Below are 25,657 nucleotides of genomic sequence, written 5' to 3'. Positions count from 1 at the left end.
ATGTTTCTGTGGTCATGATGTCAACATCTTTTTCCTCCCTAAGAAGAAGAAATGCTAGCGAGTCCAATGGCCGAGGAAGAGAAACCTGCCACTCTTCCTGGGAAAGAGTATGAGGCTGCCAAGGCCTCAGACCAGCCCAAGGGCCTCCGTGAGGGCCAAGTGGAGTCTAGTGCGGAGGCCCAAATAGCTCCTGAAGAGAGCGCCCCAGCAGGGACCCCACAGGAGAAAAGTATAAAAGAGGTCGCGGAGGTGTCTCCAGAAGTAAAAACCCCTTCCTCTGCCGGGGAAGGTGTGTCTTTCTTAGGATTTGCATGTGTTTTGTTGCAAAAGATAGATGTCTCCAGCAGCTTACCAACCTGATGCCTTTCCAATGCTATTCCATCGCTGGGTCTTCTCATGATCCCAAAACCACTGTTTGAGACTTAACGAGCAGAGAGTGTGGCTTGTGCCGGTGCTGTGTGGCAGCTTGATTTTCCACTGCTGCAGCTGATTCCTGGTTTTACTTTGCCATGATACAATACGCTTTGCAGCCAGGCTGATGACACTATGTGAGCTTTTTTCCGCCCCCGCTCTTCATCTCAAATGTTTGCCAGTCACATTGCTAATACATGTATATTTTTATTTTTATTTTGGGGGACAGCAATTCATATGCTTTTCTTTCAGACTGTAGAGATGGATTTTGGCACATACAGGCTTAAACGGTAGAATCGTTTTTGCTTGCAACCGCAGTGTGCTCTATTTTTTTATGCTTCAGTGAATACGGTTTGGTTTCCTTAAAAGCGCCTGCTGATGCTTCTCATATCATTTCCTTTCCATGGCAGCCAACTCCTTTGATAATCACCATATCTCTTGAGTTTTCATTCATCTAATCTTTATTAGAAAGTTCGTATAGTATTTCTTTTCTATTGTGACAACAGGACACACAAGTATATAAGGTAATAATCATCCTTTCACTTGCTCTTCAGGAGATGACTGAGTTTTATTTTCCAGATAATTTCATTTAGCCCTATTCACCACAGTAAAATAACCTTGACCTTAAAATACAATTGAGAGTCTGAAGCCTTTTGGATTGGTGAACAAATAAAAATTTAAAAGAGTCATTTAATCTCTGTGAAGCATCTCTAAAGCCAATACTGGTCAGTGCTTCGCCAGTTGGTCACATTCCAGAGAATGAGGTCATGACCAAGGAGAGAAAGAATTTTAATAGTTGACTCTTTAAAATTGTGTTAGTCACATGACTTCCCAGTCTTATCAGTATAATTCAGATTTTCTTACATCTACCATACAGAGTAAGTAATGATTAGGACTGAAGAATTTTGATATGTGATAGAAACTGACTTGTCAATATTTAGGTCATATCATATAAAGTCAGTAGTAATCATTTATTTGTATTACCGAAATTTAATCTCAGATGACTTCTAAAAATTTATTCTAGTAACCTTTCAGTGCCCCCAAAATTGGTCCTGGAACTTGTCAATCCAGTTAACTGAATTTATTTAACACATATAACTATAACTTAATTGTCCTTCTGCCCATGGCCTGCAAATTCACTTACAAATTAGAAAACAAAAGAAAAAGGTCAGTAGAAATCAAGTCTTTCCCATATTTAGATTACTATATAGATTCTTTTGTACCTTAATGTAAGTACTTATTCAATATTCTTTAATTTGTAATTTTATCTGTAGAAGGCACATGAAATTTTTTTTCTACTACAGTATACATCACATACTGTTTAGAGAGACCAAACAAAGGAAAAAAAAGTATTCAAAATATACTCTTTTTACAATTTCTGTACACATTAATTCACAATGGGAGTTCATTTTAGCCATCGTACAAATATATCTCAGTCCTGACATTTTCATATTGATTTTTAAATGAGTAGCATGCTTGCATGTTTCATAGTTTTTCTTTATACCCTACCATTCATTTGCCATTTCAAAATATAATTTTAAGCTTACTGCCTGAAAGCACTTGCCTATTATTTGTTTAAAAATCAACCCAATTACTTCAGGTTTGCTTACAGCCTCGAAGATGGAGTTTCATGATCAACAGGAATTGACTCCCTCTCCAGCCGAGCCATTAGAAAAGGTGGAAAAGGAGTCAGAGGAAGAAAGTAAGCCTGGTGAAGACCTTAAACATGCTGCCTTAGTTTCTCAGCCTGAGACAACTAAAACTTCCCCTGATAAAAAGGACATGCAAGACACAGAAGAAGAAAAAGTACCTCCCACTCTGTTTGGGCATACTCTGGGTGCCAGCCTAGAAGACACAAAACAGAAGACAGAACCGAGCCTAGTGGTACCTGGTATTGGCCTTCCCGCAGAGCCCTCAGCTGCAAAAGAGCAAAAGGACTGGTTCATCCAAATGCCAATGGAAGCAAAAAAGGACGAGTGGGGTTTGGTTGCTCCAGTATCTCCTGGCCCCCTAACACCCATGAAGGAAAAAGACGTACTTGAGGACATCCCAAAATGGGAAGGGAAACAATTTGATTCTCCCATGCCAAGTCCCTTTCAGGGTGGAAGCTTCACTCTTCCTTTTGATGTCACAAAGAATGACATTGTTGCAGCAGCATCACCCTTTGCCCCCGCCCTATTACAGCCAGATGACAAAAAATCTTTGGAAGAAACTGGTAGCCCAGCAACTGCCAAAGATAGTTCTAAAGTTGAAGAGCCCCATATGGATCAACCTGACAAAATGGCAGAAGCACCAGCCTCAGAAGCAGTTACATCACCCAAAGATGCTCACATTTCGATTGTGGAAGACTATGTTCTGGAGAAAGGTTTAGGAGAAGAGAAAGGGGCAATAAAGCAAGAGAGTGTGCAGATAAAAGAGACTCCCACCTTCAGGGAACAGGAATCTATGCTTACTGAAAAGGAACCTCACCTAAAGCTTGAAGAACAAACAACCGTTTCTGACGAAGAAGCTGTGTCAAAAGAGAGTGAAGCCCCAAAATTGACAGATGAAGAAACAGGTGTAATTCAGCCCTCCACAGAGCACGCTTACTCCAAAGAAGAACCGAAAGGCCAGGAGCTTCCCACAGATATATTAAAACAGGACTCATTCCCTGTAAGTTTGGAGCAAGCAGTTACCGATTCAGCCGTGACCTCTAAGACACCAGAAAAAGTCATGACTGAACCAGCTGCACTAAGTGAAAAGAGTGCCACCCAGGAGCTTTTTGAAGAAAAAGTTGCTGACAAAGATAATGTTGAAGGAGTTGGAGCTGTAACATCAGCTGAGCTTGACATGCCATTTTATGAAGATAAGTCAGGAATGTCCAAGTACTTTGAAACATCTGCCTTGAAAGAAGAAGTGACAAAAAGTATCCAGCCAGGCAGTGATTACTATGAACTGAGTGACACAAGAGAAGGTGCCCAAGAGTCTTTTGATACCGTATCTTCCATGTATAAAAACGGCGACAAGGCACTTACGGCAGAGAAAGACTCCCAGCCCAGTGCTGTAGCACAAGAAGGAGGCTACAGCACTCTTGCACAGAGTTATCCATCTGACTTACCTGAAGAACCCATTTCTCCTCAAGAAAGAATGTTCACTATTGATCCAAAAGTGTATGGGGAGAAAAGGGATCTCCACAGTAAGAATAAGGATGATTTGACACTGAGCAGGAGTTTAGGACTTGGTGGTAGGTCTGCAATAGAGCAAAGAAGCATGTCAATCAATTTGCCCATGTCTTGCCTGGATTCCATAGCCCTTGGATTTAACTTTGGTCGGGGGCATGATCTTTCTCCCCTTGCTTCTGATATTCTAACCAACACTAGTGGAAGTATGGACGAAGGAGATGATTACCTTCCGGCCACGACACCTGCAGTGGACAAAGCCCCTTGCTTCCCAACAGAAAGCAAAGAAGAAAAAGAACAGATAAAGGGGGAAAAAGCTACTGGAGAGGAAAACACCCAAGTCGAGCCATCGTGTGAGTCACCTTTCCTAGCCAAAGATTATTACAAAAATGGTACTGTCATGGCACCTGACCTGCCTGAGATGCTAGACCTGGCAGGCACAAGGTCAAGATTAGCTTCCATGAGTGCAGATGCTGAGGTTGCCAGGAGAAAATCAGTCCCATCAGAGACTGTGGTGGAGGAGAGTAGTACTGGCTTCCCCCCTGTCACTGATGAAAACCACGTCATTGTTAAAACTGACAGTCAGCTCGAAGACCTGGGCTACTGTGTGTTCAATAAATACACAGTCCCACTCCCATCACCTGTTCAAGACAGTGAGAATTTATCTGGGGAGAGTGGTTCCTTTTATGAAGGCACTGATGATAAAGCACGAAGAGATTTGGTCACGGATCTTTCATTGATTGAAGTCAAACTGGCAGCTGCTGGAAGAGTCAAAGATGAACTCAGTGCTGAGAAAGAAGCATCCCCGCCTATCTCTGGTGACAAATCAGGACTGAGTAGGGAGTTTGATCAGGAGAAGAAAGCGAATGATAAGCTGGATACTTTACTAGAAAAAAGTGAAGAACATGCCGATTCAAAAGAACATGCCAAGGAAACAGAAGAGGCTGGTGATAAAGTTGAAACCTTTGGATTAGGAGTAACCCATGAGCAAGCTTCAGCCAAAGAACTGACAGTCTCAAAAGATGCATCACCTCTCGTGGCTGAGAAAGCAGAGAAAGGTCTTAGTTCCGTGCCAGAGGTAGCTGAAGTAGAACCATCCCAAAAAGCTGAACCAGAGCTGGATTTTGCTGCAAAGAAAGCTGACCAGGGTCAGTTAGATGTTAAAATCAGTGACTTTGGACAGATGGCCTCAGGGCTACACATAGATGCTGGAAAGGCAGCAGAGCTTAAACTCAAGGCTACGCAGGACCTCGCCCCCTCATCCACAGCACCTCAGGAGGCAGATGCGTTTATGGGTGTTGAGTCTGGCCACGTGAAAGAAGGCACAAAAGTTAGTGAGACAGAAGTCAAGGAGAAGGTGGCCAAGCCTGACCTGGTGCACCAGGAGGCTGTAGACAAAGAGGAGTCCTATGAGTCCAGCGGTGAGCATGAAAGCCTCACCATGGAGTCCTTGAAAGCTGATGAGGGCAAGAAGGAAATTTCCCCAGAATCTTCTCTAATTCAAGACGAGATTGCCATCAAATTGTCTGTGGAAATACCCTGTGCACCTGCTGTTTCAGAGGCTGATTTAGCCGCAGATGAGAGAGCTGACGTCCAGATGGAACTTATTCAGCTGCCAAAAGAAGAAAACAAGGAGACCCCAGATATATCTATCACGCCCTCTGATGTTACAGTACCATTGCCTGAAGCCACTGGAGCTGAACCAGCAGAGGCTGAGAATGAGGAAGAAGAGATAGAAGCCCGGGGAGATTATGATAAACTCCTCTTCCGCTCAGACACCCTTCAGATTACTGACCTGGGTGTCCCAGGTGTCAGGGAGGAATTTGTGGAGACCTGCCCTGGTGAACACAAGGGAGTGATTGAGTCCGTTGTAACCATCGAGGATGATTTCATCACTGTCGTGCAAACCACAACTGATGAAGGGGAGTCGGGTTCCCACAGTGTGCGTTTTGCAGCCTTAGAGCAGCCTGAGGTAGAAAGGAGACCATCCCCCCGTGCTGAGGAAGAGCTTGAAGTAGAAGAGGCAGCTGAAGCCCAGGCTGAACCCAAGGATGGCTCCCCAGAAGCTCCGGCTTCCCCTGAGAGAGAAGAGGTTGGACTCTCAGAATATAAGACAGAAACCTATGACGATTACAAAGACGAGACCACCATTGATGACTCCATCATGGACGCTGACAGCCTCTGGGTGGACACTCAAGGTGTGCATTATCTTTTTAAATTTTCTACTCCCAAATAAAATCCAGTAACCTAGTGGAATTTTTTTTTTCATTTTTAAACATTTTAAAATGACCCTTTATCTCTTGATTTTGCATTTTTTAAATAGATGAAGGATTTTGTACATTTGTTACTAATGTTTTCGTTGTTGTTGTTGTCATGGTTTGCTTTGATCCACAGATGATGATAGGAGCATCATGACAGAACAGTTAGAAACTATTCCTAAAGAGGAGAAAGCTGAAAAGGAAGCTCGGAGACCATCTCTTGAGAAACATAGAAAAGAAAAGCCTTTTAAAACCGGGAGAGGCAGAATTTCCACTCCTGAAAGAAAAATAGCTAAAAAGGAACCTAGCACAGTCTCCAGAGATGAAGTGAGAAGGAAAAAAGGTTCATTTAACAATCACTTCTTTAAAAAATGTTTTTGAAGTAATTCATTATTACTCTTTTGTAGAAGAAACTGCCTAACCATGGTAACTAATTATTGATGAAATTTCATTCGGTTTTGCTCCAAGTGTTTACTTTTTCCTGATGGTATGCTTTTTGTGTTTTCTTATTCATAGCAGTTTATAAGAAGGCTGAACTTGCTAAAAAAACAGAAGTTCAGGCCCACTCTCCCTCCAGGAAATTCATTTTAAAACCTGCTATCAAATATACTAGACCAACTCATCTCTCCTGTGTTAAGCGGAAAACGACAGGTGACTGTTCAATTCTGCAATGTGGCTGGCAAACATGGACGTGTATTTTTTTTATCTCATTACTGTAGCAGCTTCGTTTTGTTTTCCTTCCAAGAATCTCAGCAGTCATGAACAATTTCGCTATTAAGTGTCTTGTATCATTATTCTTTTTTTTTTTTCCCTCCCTGCAGAAGAGGTCATGACCATCTGTTTCTTTGTCATGCTCAGACTTAACAGTGATTGTATCTTGGCATTGTGCTCTAGTGTCACGTTCTGGGGATTCCTATTTTCATTCTGTGTTTTTGGTTAGACGATGGCGATGAATATAACCGTGGTATGCATTCTCATTATTTTGCTTATTTATCTCCCTCATGCTTAAAAACCCATATGTATTTGTCCTATTTTCTATATTGTTATTGCCAAATCTGTTACTGATGTTGATGAATTTACTGAGAACCACCAAGAATGCATAGTGATTTTGAGATGGAAAATGAAAAGCAAATCTGGGGTGAAATTGTGGTTGAAAAATTACTTTGCTTTTGGATGAAAGAAAAAAATGGAAAAGTAAATTGTCTGGTATTCCCACCAGATTTTATTTTTCATATCCAAAATTAGCCAGGCTTTCTGGTGATACTACATTTCTTAGCTGACATTTTGTCCTTGGGATTTTCTTAAATGTGTTGAATCCAAACTGCTAAATTCCCCTACATAACGTAGTATTCAAAAATTTAATAACTTTAAAATTTAATAAACCCCTTCCCTCCCAATATCTTAGAATTTAGGTTTATTTCTATTTTCCTACCTTCTTATTGTTCTGTCTTCTTCAGATATACTTGTTTTTTGCTGTTTAAAAAAGTAGTGGAATGAAGGAGTGAACCATGTTACAAACCATCACAAAAGACCATACATAATATCTATAATGTAAACTCTATTCCTAAATTTCAGTGCAAAGTATTTATTTTAAATGTATAATTATATTAGGTTACTCTTCATTTAGAATATATTTTATTTTAGCATTGATTAAATGGCACACTTGCAGTCTACAAAAGAAGGCATCAGAGTTCTTAAGTCAGAAAGGAAGATTTCCCAATCCATTATACATTAGAAGTGCCTTTATATGAATCTTTGGGTGGCTTTAAAGGGTTAGGAGCAGCATTAACCCTTGTAAGAAAAAAAATCAAGGTTGATGGTTTCATGATAGCCACTAAAAATTTCAAGTATTTTTCATTTGTGTTCTTCATATAGGAACTATCTCATGAGCATCCTTCAAGAACTAGTATGTAAGGCAGGATTTGAAAGTAGAAGACATAATTATACACACACCTTGATGATGAAGGTTTATTAGAATGAGGGGTTCCTCTAAGTTAAGACTTAGGAATTAACATGACATCTCTAAATCTTATAGTGCATCTTACTTAGTACATTTTCATTAAACTTGGAATTTTTCTTCTAGTTAGAAAAATGCTTGCACAGGCAGAATCTCTTGGTTGGGGCATAAAAGCCCTATACGCCACCTAAAAAGATGAAAAATATATTAGGATCGTACAATTTCAGAGGAAATGTCAAATGGTTTGGTGAAGTACCTGCATGTCATTAGTATTCAATATGCCACACTGAGAATAACTTGCCTTTTTATTTCATTCATTAAAGGAAAGTTAAGATCTTTGGACTAATTAGGATCTTCCTTTTTTATTCAAATATTAAGATACTCAAACAGAAAGCATATACCAAAGATAAGTTTCATTGACTTAAAGCAAAGTATATATGTCACAGAAAAAATGAGCTATATTGTAGAAATAGTAAAGAGGCATAATTTGCACTGCTTCTTTTAAAAAAAAAATTAGTTTCAGAGTCTGCGAATAATCTTACTAGCCAGTCCTAAATAGCATAGAACATATTGTAGACCGTTACTATTTTTGTGTTAGAACTGCACATGGCATAAGAAACCTTTTTGAAACTCATTTGGAGTGCTTATAAGGATAAGTATTTTTTTTCCAGAGGATTTCTCTCTTGTGAAAGAAAATTAAGGTGGAAGTAAACACACAAGTTTATGCCTTTTATATTCTTAGCCCAATTGTTAAATAGGGACAGTTTCCCCAAACACAAAGGGTTGTGTTCAGTCTTGAAAGATATTTAAGTCAAGTCAGGTAAGTCATCAGCAGAAATTATGCTAGAGATGATGGAGTTTAAAATTGAAACCAGAAGTATAAAACAGCAGCAAGAGAAACAACAGTAACAGATGTGGTAATAATTTCATACAGGAAGTGCATGTGTAGAACATGGTCTATTTTACTGAACTTAAAATTCTTCTCATGTTTTCTCTTCTTGACAAGCCATTTTTCTTCCCTTCCCTTCTCATGTGGTCCGTTTCACGTCAAACAAGTGTGTCATTCATATTGTGAAATGAAGGGGTGCAGAGGGAAAGGGGTTGGCAGACCATGACAGTTTAAAGTGTAAAATGCAGAAATATCTGTAGATATGACAGTGGCTACATAAAGAAGGTTTGAAAATCTCTGTGAATATTCTTATGTGATGCCCACCCTAGAAACCAATCACTCCCCTTTTCCTTAAATTCTGCAGCATTCGGATTACTGTCCTATGATTTCCATTCTGAAGGATCAATACTAATGTAAGGGTACATTGGTAACAGATAGAATATCACTTGGTCTGCTTACCTGTGCTTTGGTAAACACTGGGTTATAGTAATTAGCACACTCTATAGTGGGAGCCACATGCTATAATGTTCTTATTATTCGGGTTTCTTCAGTTACTGAATTTGAGTCTCAATATAAACAAAATTCGCTTTGCATTAGTCTGTTGGCACAACTGAATATCCAAAAGGCATTAAAAATGCATTTATGTGGTCTTTAGCCACTAAGTGTGGGGTTGTTTTTGTCTCCTCTCTCAACAGCAGCAGGTGCTGAATCAGCTCAGGCTCCCAGTGTATTTAAACAGGCAAAGGACAAAGTGTCTGTGAGTAAAATAATTTTTTCCTTGCTCTTCATTCAACATTCCCTTTGGTATTAGTGGCAATGTTTTAATAATTTTAGATAAAATCTAGACTTTAGATGTTTACTCTTTTAAAACATTTTAGATCATTCACTCACCCAGATTGATTCTCGATGGCATTCAATCAAGCACGTCCGAATGTCTTCTGGAATGTGATGGTAGCTGGTGAGGGCAGAGCTGGGATTTAGGCTGCCTCTTTGTTAGTAAAACAAAAACATGTGAAACACCATAATGATATGGCAAAAGCAGAGGAGCCCAATTTATTTACTTTCATAGAATCAAGATAAACCATTATAATCAACACTAAACTGTATTTTACAACACATTTTCATTGTTGTTTTACAAAATAAGAATATGAGAAAATTAATGTAGATGAGAAAAATAAGTAAAATTATATTATCTCCTTATCTAGGAGATAATGCTGCAGTTACCATTTTGACATAAAATCTTAATTTTTTTTACACATTTATAGGTTTAATAACAAAGATGGAAACACCACATATCGGTTTTTTAATTAAACAATAAACAGATTTCCATGTCATTAAACATTCTTGTACATCATTTTAATGACTACATAATATTGCATTTTATATTTTTACAGTGATGTACTTAATTTCCCATTACTTGACATTCAAACTAGTTTTCTGTTATTTTAGCAGTATTACTGTAGAAATCTTTTTGGCTACATCTATGAATGTATCCATATGCATTTCCTTAGGATAATATTCTAGTAGCAAAATCATTGTTTCAAAAAGAAAGTCCACATTTAAACTTTTTGCTGCATATTGTCAAATTGTCCTCCAGAAAGGTTCTACAGCTTAGATGTCCTCCAACTGTATATGAACATGCTTGTATTCGTTATTACTAGATATCTCTATACTTTTTCTATTTTTACCAAGTTATGGAGATGAAATATTTTGTTTTAATTTGGTTGTATTAATGATGTTTAGCTTCTTCTATGTTTATAAATCTTTTATATTTCTTATTTTGCAAATTTTATTTTTGTATTATTAATCATGTTTTTTAAACTTTCAAAAGACCAAAACCAACACAAAGTATTTTACTTCTTTCTCATTGAAAGAAAAAAGTTAAAAGATTTATCATGGAATCCTACAATTACAACAAATCATTTGAGTGATGATAATTAGTAATGTATCACAGTGTTCTGGGTCTTAGCCATCATGTATGATAGGTAAATCACAATTCTTTGTTTAGCTTTCTAAAAACTAATAAAATTTTAGACTTCTTTTTATTTATTGTGAAAAATAGGAATTCATATTCAATGACAGCCAAACCTTTTATATCATCTTGAAGCCAAGGGACTTTATGTTGATTAAAAAATATATGTATATTTGATTATTATATAAATGTTTTCAGACATAGTCCTGAACTTATGGCAAGCAATAGAATCCATTTATCGCTTTGGTAATTTTAGTCCTTATTTTGCCCACACTGCTATTTCAAGATTTGTATCTCTTTACCTTCTGTTTCTGATGGGGAACTAGTGGGTTGTGTTGGTTAAGAGCAGGGCCATGAAACAGGCCAGATCCAAGTTTTGAACGTTTATTAACTATATGATCTTTTTCTTCCTGTGTCTTAATTTTCCAAAAATAAGGGGAGGAGTAAAAATTCCTATATCATAAGTGAATTGTAAATCCTAAGTACAGTAATTTTATGAAATAATACATTCTATAGTGCTTAGAACATAGTATTTATTCAATAAACAGCAATAGTTATTATTTTTTAAAGTGGAAGTCTTTAGGAGCAGATACGGAAAGTAAGTCTGAGCTTTCTCTTGGTAGGAAAATAATTTTTAAGATTACATTGTTTGCAAAATCTTTCAGAAATTTTCAAGTCCGTTGGTCTTCAAGTAACTCAACAAGAATTAGCATTCAATGCTTACACTTGGACAGAGACCATATACATCTGACACCAAAACTAACCTTTTTCCTTGTAAATGCCCATCTCATCCTTCTGAAGAAGAGAGATTAGACCACCATTCTTTCTCACTTTTTCTCATTTAAAATCCTCCTTTTTCCTTGTAACCTCATCCTCTTCCTGTGTTTCCCAAAACCTCAAGATTAACTCAGTACATCCATCAGAACAGTTCTCTCCGATTTTTCAATTGATCTTTATTGTGAACCTAACCTATAATCTTTCATTTCATTTGAGTTTTTTTGTTTGTTTGTTCATTTTATTTTGTTTTTGTTTTTAGCAGGAGATTAGTAGATGTCTTTCATAATTTGAGGCAATCCAATTACTCCATTTTTCTTTCCTATTCCACACTTTTGAAATTCACTAATTTGTGGGTAGCATCAGTCAAAAAAGAATGACTTGTGCTGACCCAGTTATACTTCCCACTCAAGGTGCTGGGTCTGTAAAACAAGAAGTGATTCGTGCAATCTGTGAATACTTATGCCTCTTTGAAGTGTCTACGGAGGTTACAACTTGAGATAAAAATCTTAGTTTCAACTGCTATTTTTGTATCGGCTAAATCATATTAATTATTTGAAGATAAAAACCTCCTCGGCTTTGTCATACTCGTCTGTAGTTTTGACAGTCTCCCCTGAGACATGTGGCATGCCAGCATAGCTTTCTCCAAAAGCTGTATATATATGTCCAACCCACTTACACTTGCTCTTGCCGACAATCTTCCCAGGGATTATCAACACCTGTGAAATAAGTCTTGTGATTTTTATGGGCAATCTAGTCAGTGTTGACTTTCATTTTTAGAATTTATAGCACATCATACAAACTGTGGTCTCTGCATAAAAATGTTATTAATTCTATGATATAACTTGGTCCCTGGTATGCATTTGACTCATAAAATGAACTCATTATATATAAAATCTGCAATTTTCTGATGAAATCAGTGTAGATAATCTGAAAATACATTTTCTCAACTTAAAAAAGAACTATTTTCTATTATTAGGCCTTAAATATACTTTGTTCTAAAGTTCTTGAAATGTGATCAAAATGTTGATTATATATACCATTTAAGGGCTGTGTTTATTAAAGGAACAATTCCAAGAGACTCTCAAGATATTTTCCAAATATGGAATCATTATAAGGTTTATGGCTTAATCAGAGACCTTATACATAGAATTTATAAATAATATTTTAATCTATATTCTCATTATATGTGTATTCTTAAGTTAGTTCCAGTTAAAAAGATGTGTTCAATGAAAATCTCTTGTTCTCACATAATATATGTCTCTATCATTGATTATAACCATTTATCATGTGTTCTTATTAAAAGCAGACATTTAATTTCTTATATGTTTACATGTTTTTTTTTAATTTTCCTTTTACTTCATAGTTTGGTTTATTTTGTGCTTTTGTTTGTTTTCTTTCATGGCTAGAATTCTACCTTGTCAAAGATTCCTGCCTTACAGGGTAGCACAAAGTCCCCACGATGCAGCTCAGCCTGCCCTAGTACGACTAAAAGGGCTACATTTTCTGACAGTTTATTCATACAGCCCACCTCAGCGGGCTCCACAGACCGTTTACCATACTCAGAATCAGGGAACAAGGTAAGGCAGCAAGCCAATCAAAGGTGCAGAAAGGAACATAATTTGGGAGAAGGACACAATTCAGTAAATGTATGAAAGCAAAGACTTTCAGTTCTGAAGTGTTTGACATATAATCAATAGACCTTATTAAAAACAAGTACAAATTAAGTGTTTCAATAGTTATAAATAGTCTAATCATTAAAAAATAAATGTCTTTTTGTAAGATATACAATGCATAATTAATTTATTATTTATTTGATATCTAATAAAATTTCAAATACAAAATATACTATATATGATGTTACATGTGGCATATTATATATAATATTGTACCAAATTATATTATATATAATATAATAGACAGTTTGGGCTCAGTATCAGACACATCAAGATTTAATACTAACTCTGCTACCTCTCAGCTCAGTGATTTTTGAAAAAATTACATAAACTGATGAAAGCTGTTTCCTCAGCTCTAAAATGCATGTAACATTTTTTGTAAAAATTAAATCATAAATGGATGTAAAGTACTTAGCATTCCTGTCACGTAAGTGCACAGTATATGGTGGTTATCATTGCTAAATACTGCACATGCAGTGCTCTTCTGCCAGTCCTTTCTGATTAATACATTATCATGCTGATGAAGACTTCTCAGTTAAAATTATTAATTACCTGGAGACTACTTGAGCATATTATTTTTATCATAATGTTATCATTTAGAATTTGAATTTCACAATCGATTTTTAGCACTAACTCCAAAATAATATATTTTTATAAAACCTCTAGGCAAATCTGAATTCTTTCTAAGTTTTGAAGCAGAAATGCTTATAAGTATATAAAAGTCAGTAGTGTGGATTAAAAGAAATTCACCTATCAATACAGGAGGAAACTTAGCCAGAGCAATGTAATTACTTTGCATAATTAAAACGAAGATTCACAGGATCCCAACGTCGTTTTATTTTCCCCAACCAGGATGGAGTAACCAAGAGCCCAGAAAAGCGCTCTTCTCTGCCGAGACCGTCCTCCATTCTCCCTCCTCGCCGAGGCGTATCAGGAGACAGAGATGAGAACTCCTTCTCTCTCAACAGTTCTATCTCCTCTTCTGCACGGCGGACCACTAGTAGGTTTATTTTGCTTTGGCTTCGTTTTCATTCATTTTTTAAAAATCTCTTAAGTGGAGTAGCTTATAGTGTACTTATATTTTACATTTGCAAATAAAATATGCATTAAAATCAGATTATATTTGTCCTAAGAATCAGAGATCCAGGCTATCAATGGGTCCAAAACCATTATTTGAGTCAAAACAACTGAGGGAGGAATACTACCTCATTATCCCTTAAATAGGATTGAAATAAAGTCATTTTCAGAATATATTTTCTCTCTTGAAGTTTAAAGTAAAAAAGAAAATTTGAAAGAACTAATTAGTAGAGAAAACCAATAGTCAGGGATTTTTTTTTTTTTGGCCACACGGCATGGCGTACCGAACTTCCCCAACCAGGGATAGAACCTGTGCTCTCTGCAGTGGAAGCTCCGAGTCTTAACCGCTGGACCACCAGGGAAGTCCAGGGACTTTTTAAATATAAAAACTTAACCTTTATTAGAATTCCAAGTCCTAAAATCTAACTAGAAAATCAACAATCAAAATTAAGGATCCTGCTCAATTTGGTAAGAATTTGCATTCCAATGAGGCTGTAAACATAGCATGTTCTGTGCAATAGCTTCAATTTCTTTTGATTTCATAATGTAATGGTCAGCAATTATCACAGTCTATGTAAAGAATATAAAAAAGTTCCAATCATTACCCACTTATGTGCTGTGTTGCTACCAAGACTATCTAGTAATTTAAATTATTTTCATAAACGTGTTTCTATTACCACAAAAATACTACCATTTATTAATCACATATATGTGCTAAAATCTTAAGACACATTTTTCAATCAGTTTAATTAACAATGCTGATGGTTAGGTATTAATAACCTCATTAAATCTACTGATGAGAAAACTGACCTTTTAAAGACAGTAACTTGTTCAATACTACACAGCTGGTAAGTGGCTGAATTTGGTTTTCAGCCCACTGATAAGTTCACAACCTGTCCTCTTAATGTCTTCTCTATATTTATTTAGAAGAAATAGTATTAGGGAACTGTTCTGTAGAACCACTCGGAGAATAGTATCCCTGTCATTTAAAAACTATTACAAAATTGTGGAAACATTTGGAGAATAGCCTTTCTGTCATTTAAAATCCATTACGAAAGTGTTGGAAATTGCTACTACTATCACATTATAGTTGATTTCACCACCTATTTTCTGAGTATTTAATGATAATTGCCCCACTTCAAATGTGACTATTTTGTATGACACTTAAACAGTGTTTTTTGCCTACAGTGAAAGTGTTTATTATAATTAAAGCCATTGTGTCCCACACCGTTTGGATTCATGAAGCATTAACATCCTTTGAAATGCATGCTAGGCCTTTGAAATCACTCTTTTTCACCTTAACACATGTAAAGTAGGCAAATGAACTAGCAAAGAAGACGTTTAAGAGTTAGTAATCTCCAGAGAAGAGAATTTAACTCCAAATACCTGGAGTTGGAATTGAGCATCAGCAATTACCCCAGGGATGTTGAGCCAACACAAAGGCCCGAGTGCTTCCCAAACACACCTTGAATTATGCTTGTATTTGTTGCCATGGAAGCAAAATGACACTTTCTTACATAAATCCACATCTTTGAGCCACTGTACTCTGCCTTTTAAAATGTATCTGTATACAAATTGCTTTTTATGTTCTGAGCCAATTCTACCTTGACTTTTTACCTTTACTTATGCTCATAAGCATACAACATTGTATTATTTGGCAGTGAACATAAAGGATACTCTGATAATCTAGGACGTAGGGTCTATTTTAGCTCTACATAGCAATAGCTAAAAGGCATAGGGACAGTTAGCAGAACAAGCAGTTTGCCTCCTCCCATTTGCCGATCATCTCCTTAACTGCACACAGGAATATTCTAGCATTTTGTACAGCTATTGAAAAGATTTGAAAGAAAGTGCTATGCAGGAAGTTCATTCAGCCCAAGAGGAGGGAAAGACATTGTCACTGAAGAGATGACAAGATAAATAAGAACATAGTGTCAGAGAGTAACTCATAAATATTTTTAAAATCGTTTTAGTAATTTAATTTAATCTTCTCCATTTCAGAACTAATAAGAAACAGTCAAATTTGTCATTTTTGATGACTAGAACATAATTTATTACAATAAAAATTGATCATATCTATTGAACAGCAGCATTAAGAGCTTCTTAATACTTGTGTTTTTTTCTCATTCTCCAGATATAACACAGAACCTTCCTCCTTTACTTTTTCAAAACTTAAAGGCATTTTCTGGGGGTATAGAAATAACTCTTACTTTTACACAAATGTTTCTTTTAGTAAATATTGTTATGCACATCCAGATTATTGCTTTAACTCGGTCTCCATGAAGTGAAAAATACCTCAGCACACTTGGATAAATTCTGAATCAAATTCATACCATTAAAAAAAAATATGTTAAGCTCCTGCTGTGTTCAGGCCCCATAAAAGACACCAGTGTTAGGTAGAGCGGCAAATAATACAGAGATGATCCCTCTCCCCAAAAGACCTGAGCTATTTAAAAGTGATGACGTGATGGAGAATACATTTGAGGAAGAAATAAATTTCTGAAGAGATATTTCAGGACATAGTGACTGACTCAAACCAACATCAAAACCTCCATAAACAAATGTTATAGCCAGGAATCTACAGAAAGACAAGTTGAATGTGGTTGTATTATCCTGGTCTTGAAATGTCATATTTGTGGAAAGCAATAAAAATCACTAATTTATCACTTTACTCTTCTCAAATCCCATTTCATATTGCCAGTTGAATAGTCTACCCATGTCATGCCCTTTTACTAAAAGACCAAAAGGACACGGGGCAACTTTGCCTTGATATGTGAAAACTGTTCACTGAGAGAGGAAGTAAAATTATTCTGGTTATCCAGGAGACTGAGTCTAGACCAATGGGTAGATTTACTTTGTCTGCAGACTACAATTCTCTCAGAAGCGCTCTTGAGCTCACTCCTTGTAAATATTTAAGCAAAGATTAATTGTCTCCTTTCTCAGGAAGAACTTTCTGCACTGATGATTAATTACATCAGATGACTCTACGATCCCTTTTACTTCATTGATTTTAAAATTAATGAGTTATATCTTTATCCTCTACAAAATTTCCAGAAGATTCATTGATTTTACAAAGTTACATACTCAGCAGTAAAAAATAAAAATCATGCCCTTCTATAAAATATTTTAAAAAGTGAAAGAATTTGTATAATAAATGTAAACAATGTAAATCAGTGTTCTATTATTGGAGTCAATGTATTATTTTAGACAAAAGATTTTTAGAGTTAAGAGAAAGTTCAACAAATGTTAAGAAGCTAAATATCATATCTGGCTTAGCATTTAGTATCATCTGGGTACATGAAGCTCAATGTCCTTACTGTTAAGTTAGACATAATAAGAGCTGCCTCTACTGCGTGTGTGTATGTTTGGTTATCAAATGTTCGGTATTCACAAAAGTGCTTTGAAATCTGTTAAGGTGTATCCTCATTTATATCATTATTCTTTCAAAAAAGCATTTGAAATGGCATTTAAACCCACATTAAAAAAATAATGTGAGAAACATAGCATAGGAAAATGAGGGGAAATGAGTTAAATGATAAAATGAGGTTAACATCAAGTTGAGGCAAAGAAGTACACCTCACAATATCTTTATTATTAATAGACAGTGAAGGATTATTGATTTGACTCCAAACTGCAAACTAGTAATGGAAGTATGGGAGAAAACGCAATCACAAGATTCACTGTGAACATATTGCTACAACACCCTACTTTTCTAAGGAAAGAAATTGTTTTGTTTTTTCTAATAAGAGCTAAGATATATTTCCTTGTAAAGGAAATATTTGCAAACACAATCAGGTACAAGATTCACTGTGAATAAATTTTTATAACATCCCACTTTTCTAAGGAGAGAACTAGATTTTTTTTTTTAGAGTTAAATAATTTTCTATGCAGGCCAAAAGCATGTGATCTAAATATACAATTTTATGTTGTGTATCCACCTGGATCTCGGAATAAACTTACTACACAAAAGAACAAGTGTTCTGCATGTCATTCAAAGACTCTTCAGTAAATATGAGCCCACAAAGAACGTTAAGTGCAGACTGTTTTTCCAACTAAAGGCAGGTCCATATGCCTAAATGATCACACAAGAAGAAAATACTTTTGACACATTCATAATGAGAATTAAGTATAAATCAGGGGCTTCCCTGGTGGCGCAGTGGTTGAGAGTCCGCCTGCCGATGCAGGGGACGCGGGTTCGTGCCCCGGTCCGGGAGGATCCCAGATGCCGCGGAGCGGCTGGGCCCGTGAGCCATGGCCGCTGAGCCTGCGCGTCCGGAGCCTGTGCTCCGCAACGGGAGAGGCCCCAACAGTGAGAGGCCCGCGTACCGCTAAATAAATAAATAGATAGATAGATAGATAAATAAATAAATAAATCAGGAAAACCCAAGTATTATCTTCACATTGATAGAATCAAAAGAATGTCACCAGTTTATGGGCCTAAAAATAGGAGGTTCTCACCTTTTCGAGCATTGCTGTCATTCATAAATATTCTAAACCCTTTAGAAATTTAATGAATTATGAGTTCTAACAATGGATGGGAAGGGCGGTGTCTCGAGGAGAACTTTCTGACACTGTGGTTTGGGTTCTGTTTTGTTTGTTAATATAGGGTCAGAGCCAATTCGCAGAGCAGGAAAAAGTGGCACTTCAACACCCACTACCCCCGGATCAACCGCCATCACTCCTGGTACCCCACCAAGCTATTCTTCACGCACACCAGGCACTCCTGGAACCCCTAGCTACCCCAGGACCCCTCACACACCAGGAACCCCCAAGTCTGCCATCTTGGTGCCCAGTGAGAAGAAAGTTGCCATTATACGTACGCCTCCAAAATCTCCTGCTACTCCCAAGCAACTTCGGCTTATCAACCAACCACTGCCAGACCTGAAGAATGTCAAATCCAAAATTGGATCGACAGAGAACATCAAATACCAGCCTAAAGGGGGGCAGGTAAGAATCACATGAACACACGTATTTGCTGCCAAAGTAAAATCCCGTTACTTATTATGTTGCCATCCTCATATTATAGGCTAACGGTTCTTGAAACAAAAGGGAGATGGAGGTTTTAAAGCGTTACAGGTTATGATTTATTGCTGAGGGTATGGGTCTTATCTGAGAAAGATAGCTTATGAAATATGATGGAAATCATATGGCTTGTGGTCGTTACTAGATAAAAATTGATTTAACCGTATAAGAGAATCTTTTAGTTGACTACCTAACAGATCTTTTCTAAATGTATCTCTATTGCCTTGTGGATTTTAACTTAAGAGATTAAAGTTACACTTCTGATATGAATTTGAGTGATCTATTTTAGATCCTGACTGTGAGTTCCTTTGACCATCTTTTAGTAATTCCACTTTTATCTCCTTCCTTCTCCCCAAGGATTTCCTATGACATCTTCTACCATTTTCCCATGTTCATTCCAAATCAGAACATGGTTCCCCAAGTTTCTTCTCTGGCTGCTATTGCCCAGACATTGCAAAGGGCAAATATTCATGTTGATAATTAATAGACAGTTCTATATGGTTCTACTGGAAAATCTATTTCAGATTAATTGTATTGAATAGGGTTCTTAGTAAAATTCTACCTACTAACTCTTAACTTCAGCTTCAGAGCAAACATTCACATATTTTTCCAACCAGAGGGCTTTGAGTTCTACCTTAACCTGAACTTTGCTTTTACACTATGTGTTTGGACAAAGCAATTAGCCTGGAAGGACTAATACAATACAAATACAAATATCATTTAATATTTCCCTTGTGATATTGATATACCCATAGTTTGACTTTTATTGTCAATGAAGAGATAAAACACCCATCCGTTAGTGAAAGAAGAGAGAAAGCAATCATTTCCTTTATACATTAGCAAACTTGTAATGCCCTTTCAATATACCAAAACAGCTTTTCTTTTTAACCTCAATATTATTTTCTTCCACTCTTTTTCTTATCTCTTGTATTTCCTGCCACTGATTTCTGGTATCCCTCTCTCATGCCAAAGAAAATGTATTTTCAGCAGGTTTAGAAGAAATGTCTTGCCAAAACGTGAGGCTGTCGAAGACTCCTACTCAGTGTTGAAACAAAAGTTTAATATTGCTTCTTCCTTTAGCAACAGACTTCTTTGCTTTCTCATTGTGATTCTGTTCAAGAAAGTCCAAAGAGTTAAGCAAAAATCAACCAAAGAAGGAACGAAGGACTCAGTATGCCATTTTCAGAACAACTATAACATTCTATAATAATATAGTCACAGAAAGATGCTTTTTCATAGAAAAATGTTATTAAAATATGAGCTACAAGAAACACTTTTTAAGCATAAAACAAAAATAGTTCTACCAAGTTTAAGCCTGTAATTCGAAAAATCTCATACTCTTGCCTTTGTCATAGTTTTGCACATCCAAGAGAAGGAAATATTTTGAGCCTTTTGAAAATATCCAAATGCCATATTATTTTTATATTTATACATAAATAATTGAAAAGAGTAAGTTGAATAAAATAAATTTAGTACCAATTTGCAAGTTTATTATTTTAGCTCTTTTGAGCTACCCCCTAAAATAGAGTAATTATCATGTGTATTTAAAATCAATTCTCTTTTTATAAATATCCCAGTGTCCTGGTATTCTCCTTAACTAAATGTGAGGTTTACTTGCTTATCTTCTGGAAAATATTGATACTTAAAAGAACCTGTTTCTTCTTAGAATCACAAGGGAATATTAAGTGCCTCAAAGATATTTTATTGAAACTAAAAAGAAAATCTAATAAGAAGGGAATAATTATTGATATAATTTGACAATAAATGATTTTATTCAAAGGACTTTTCAAGACAGACAAAAAATTGTTTTGGCCTCAGCTTTGCTAGAATCATTAAGTTAAACGAAGCCCAGAATATGAAGACTTATTTATTTTCTCTTTCTACTTCATTATGATATCTGGCTGTGAATATTTCTATGTCTAATTTTAATTGACTTCTACTATATTTGTTAATTGATAAAATTGATATAAAGATGTCTCACTCGTTTGAGCTGAACTAATGCTGCCCTAGAGATTATGGTAATTAGGATTAGTAAAGATATGACACAAAAAATTACAGAAGGAACAAAAATAGCCTCAAATCATCATGTCATTTGAAGAAAATCTCTTGTTCCATGAGGCAAGTGGTAACCTGATGCAAAATTATCCTATGGCATCTTCAGGTGACTTGGAAAAAATCTACAACAGTGGAGTTATAAAGTGACTTTTGTTGGAGGACCAGGAGGTATTTCCTCACCAAGATAAGAAATAGATGGAGGGAACATATTTGCCTTCTATTTTGTGATAGATGGCATCAATGCATTTAAACTAGACAGGAAAATGAATTGGGAAATTGAGATGCACTACAGTTGAACTGTTTTTGTAGGAAAAGTATTTCAGTCAACACTTTAACACTATCCCCCTAGAAGCCTCCTTATAGTGTATGATCTTCTCAAATACAGGGAGTGAGGAAAGGGTCTTTTTCTGTACATGTTAAACTGGGGATTTTGATTGGATTTTAAGGTTCAACTTTATAAAATGACTAAGAGAAATTTTTATGTTAAAGCTTCTTAGAAATTGTCAAGATAATATGCTAAAGACCCTTGTTATCTGACAGAGAATCCATAAGTGCACCCTGTTGGGGAAATTGAAGCCAGTGGCATGTTGTCCCCAATAGTAATTGTATATACTAGGATATTTGAATGGACAGTGACCAACCCAGAATCACTGAAGAGGACCAAGACAACATTGATACCTTCTGTAGGAGCCCAGTTTTATAATAGACATATGTCATCTATAGTTATTAAGAAAAAAAGTCACACAACTCTTATTGGTGAAGATGGGAGTAAATTGGTAGATGTAACCTTAATTTAATTAATTCAAACTATCTGCACAGACTCTGTTGTCATAAAATTCAGAGTGGTTTAATTGTATGTAAATAATTTAATTTTAAAAGCTTTATTATTGTTGTTTTAAAGTTTGTGCAATCACTAATATTAGGGAGAAGAAATGTATAATGAAAGATATAGTGTCTTAGGAATTCAACAACTTTCCAAGTTGGGAACCTTTATTATTTGCCCCATTTTGAACATTTATTGCTCTTCCATATGTATAAGGTTTGTGCTTATGGCTATTATCTCTTCTGTTGAAGTCCAATTTTCTATTGGCAAAGAGGCTCACCTCAGGGCTTAGTTCAGTGAGGCAAATCAATGCCTAATGGAATAGATAAGCTAGCTGAAGATACGAGGAGCTTTACAGAAAGCAATAAAGTTAATCTTTTCAGCTAAAATATAAATTCATTCTACTGTAAAGAACATATGTCATCTCAGATTCACTATAGATAGTAAGCTTGGTTGATTTAACTCAAGGCATAGGTAAAGCTATCTTGTTAAGTGTATTAATTTAAAACTATCTCAATGCACCTAGCTCCTTAAGCTACATTAAATCTAAAGCTACATTTTAGAATAAAAAGTGTTAGCTTTTTAAGGACTAGGCTGCTTGATTTAAACAAAGGTAAGAAAATAAACAATTTCTCTAAATGTGTGGCATAAAAAATTTAAGCAACAGCTCAATGAATGGTACTTTTTCTATCTGTGGGTCAGATTTTTTTTACAGGCACTTGGATTTATATGGAATACTCCTACATGTTTTGACAAGTTTCTTGTTTTTTCTCTGTCAGCTTTATGAAGATCAGTATACAAAGCACCTTGTGATAGTTGAAAGTTACTAATGAGGTGGTTTCACAAATCAGAACAAAGAGTTTTCTTTTCATCTCCCTTTCCTTCATTCCATATCCTGGCCATCTTTACGTGCTAATGATTTTGTGTCCCAGACAGCACTTATTCTACCCATTTCTTTCAGTCCACTCTCCACCACCCTAGCACAGGATATGTTATCTCTTGTTGATATCACTGCAATAGTTGTTAACTAGTCTCCCTTCATCTGTTCTTTTCTCTTTTTTAAAAATTTTTATTTTATATTGGAGTATAGTTGATATACAATGTTGTCTTAGTAGCAGGTGTACAGCAAAGTGACTCAGTTATACATATACATATATCCATTTTTTTCAGATTCTTTTTCCATATAGGTTATTACAGAATATTGAGTAGAATATTTCTGTTACTTTCTCTATCTGATATACTCCCGATACTGTAGCCAGGGCTTCTCACCATATTTATACATTCTATTGTATAATTGATTATTTAATGTCTATCTTGTTTCACCTACTAGACCATAAGCTCCATAAAATCAGGACTGAGGTCTGTTTTGTCCTCAGTGTTCAGTATATGGTAGGTATTTGGCATATTTGTTGAGTGAAAGTTGAATGAATGTAGTATACTGTATGCATCGAGAGACGCATTCTTTCTAGTGACTCGTTGAATGAGTGTGACTGCCTAAAGCTGTTACAGTTATTACCCAAAGAAACACCCCACTCTGGGACCACAGTGAATTTTGGCTGAGAGAATATTGGATCAGAATGTAAGAGCTGAGTTCTTGGTCCAGCTTTTTTGCTAAATTATTGTGTGACCTTAGATACTGAGCTCTCTGGTCCTCGACTTTTTTTTTTAGTTTATTATTATTTTTAAAAATTATTTATTTATTTATTTTTGGCTGCATTGGGTCTGCATTGCTGTGTGTGGGCTTTCTCTAGTTGCAGTGCACAGGCTTCTCTTGTGATGGAGCACGGGCTCTAGGTGTGTGGGCTTCAGTAGTTGTGGCTCGCGGGCTCTAGAGTGCACGCAGGCTCAGTAGTTGTGGTGCACGGGCTTAGTTGCACTGCAGCATGTGGGATCTTCCCAGACCAGGGCTCGAACCCGTGTCCCCTGCGTTGGCAGGTGGATTCTTAACCACTGCGCCACCAGGGTAGCCCTCAACTTTCTTATTTGTAGGATAGAAGCAACAAAATAATACTTGTTTCTGTATATAGCACCACCTCATTTAAATAAACTATGTGGATAATTTAAGCTCTCAGATCCATGGTTCTACAGTGTTTTTGCATTGCAGCTCATCAAAAAACATTCATTTAGGTACTCTAATAGACTCCATAAATATTTGTGCCACAAAGGGCCAGCTGAAGTTGAGTGAAAAAGCAGTGTTTCTGAAATAGGAGTGTAATTGAGGAAGGAGGAGCAATGGGAAGGAGGAAGGAGAGAATGAAATGTGTGAAATGTAGAGTGGAATCTTTTTTATATTTTCTTATAAAGTTTTAGGCATTATCCTGAGACTTTTTTTGGCCTTTCACATGCTAACTTGAATGAGTTGCTTTCAATTTTATATTCAAATGAAAAAATGGAATTAATTCTGGAGGCAACTGATGAGTTATAGTAAAACAGGATTTTTTTCTCATTATATAAAATTATGATGGTCACCACTGTGAAGGTCTACTGAGTACTATTAATATATATGCAAATTTACAAATTATAAATTTTATAAAAAAAAAAGAAAGACTGAAGCTTATTTAGATCTTTTTTCTCATTTGTATGTTTATTCTTTCATCATTTACGAAGACTATGCTGGGCACTATACGATAAAAGGGGAATGGATGACAATAACATCCCCTGGCCTCTACAGTCTAGGCAGAAAAAAAGTGTTTGTTTGTTTTTTCTTGTCCTCCCCTAGTTCCCTGCCTTTATTTAATTTTAAGTTTTTTCCAAGCCATTCTTTCCATCTCCTTAGGCCTCCAAATAAATGCTAAATAAGAAGTGTAATAAAATATCCCATTCACTGTAAAATGCAGCCCAGCATGAAGAAAAACTCTTCACCAAAATACATTACAAGGCATTTTTTTGCTCTCAAATTCATCATTATCTCAAAATGAAAGCTCCTTGAGATCAGGGACCCTATCTTTTTTTTTTTTCCCTCAGGTTTTTTTTTTTTTTTATTGGAGTATAATTGCTTTACAATGGTGTGTTAGTTTCTGCTTCACAACAAAATGAATCAGTTATACATATGTTCCCATATCTCTTCCCTCTTGCGTCTCCCTCCCTCCCACCCTCCCTATCCCACCCCTCCGGGCCGTCACAAAGCACCGAGCTGATCTCCCTGTGCTATGTGGCTGCTTCCCACTAGCTATCTACCTTACGTTTGGTAGTGTATATATGTCCATGCCTCTCTCTCTCTTTGAGGGACCCTGTCTTTATGCAATAGAATTTTATAACTGTAATTCAAGTATCTTTTCTAAGGTAATGAAAAGTTATTGAGCTACGCTTCATAAATATTAATTATTTAAAACTATGGAAAAATTATTACTTTGGGTTTACAAAGTTGTGGCCTGTAGAGTCTCTTTTTGTTTGCTGTTCATTTACAAACCAAGCAAGGACATGGGAACAGCATTGAATCTCAGGCTGTTTTCAAACAACTGAACAGGCTCTCAAAAAGTTACTTTCTTACCAACTTGGTCCAGTATTCCTTAAAATTTTAAACTAAAGAAAAAAATGTAATGTTAAGATTTTGGCATATGAACTTGATAAAGCTCATTATCTGTT

General features: G+C 36.2%; 1 protein-coding gene across 8 annotated transcripts in view; it reads left to right on the top strand.

Moving 5' to 3' along the window:
• The window catches only part of MAP2 (microtubule associated protein 2), a 145,940-nt gene that overhangs the window by 105,097 nt on the left and 15,186 nt on the right, over positions 1-25,657 (top strand). The window contains exons 6-13 of one of the 8 annotated variants that reach the window (XM_060016188.1): positions 44-289; positions 2,012-5,767; positions 5,964-6,170; positions 6,344-6,478; positions 9,369-9,430; positions 12,829-12,999; positions 13,948-14,095; positions 18,779-19,119. In XM_060016188.1, the coding sequence (XP_059872171.1) occupies positions 44-289; positions 2,012-5,767; positions 5,964-6,170; positions 6,344-6,478; positions 9,369-9,430; positions 12,829-12,999; positions 13,948-14,095; positions 18,779-19,119 (5,066 nt within the window). The remainder of the gene's footprint in view (positions 1-43; positions 290-2,011; positions 5,768-5,963; positions 6,171-6,343; positions 6,479-9,368; positions 9,431-12,828; positions 13,000-13,947; positions 14,096-18,778; positions 19,120-25,657) is intronic. The other 7 variants (XM_060016189.1, XM_060016184.1, XM_060016183.1 and 4 more) reach the window with 7 other exon arrangements.

This window comes from Delphinus delphis, chromosome 7, assembly GCF_949987515.2.
Source record: "Delphinus delphis chromosome 7, mDelDel1.2, whole genome shotgun sequence".
NCBI classification, from domain to species: Eukaryota; Metazoa; Chordata; class Mammalia; order Artiodactyla; family Delphinidae; genus Delphinus; species Delphinus delphis.
This window is presented reverse-complemented; position numbering and strand designations above follow the sequence as displayed.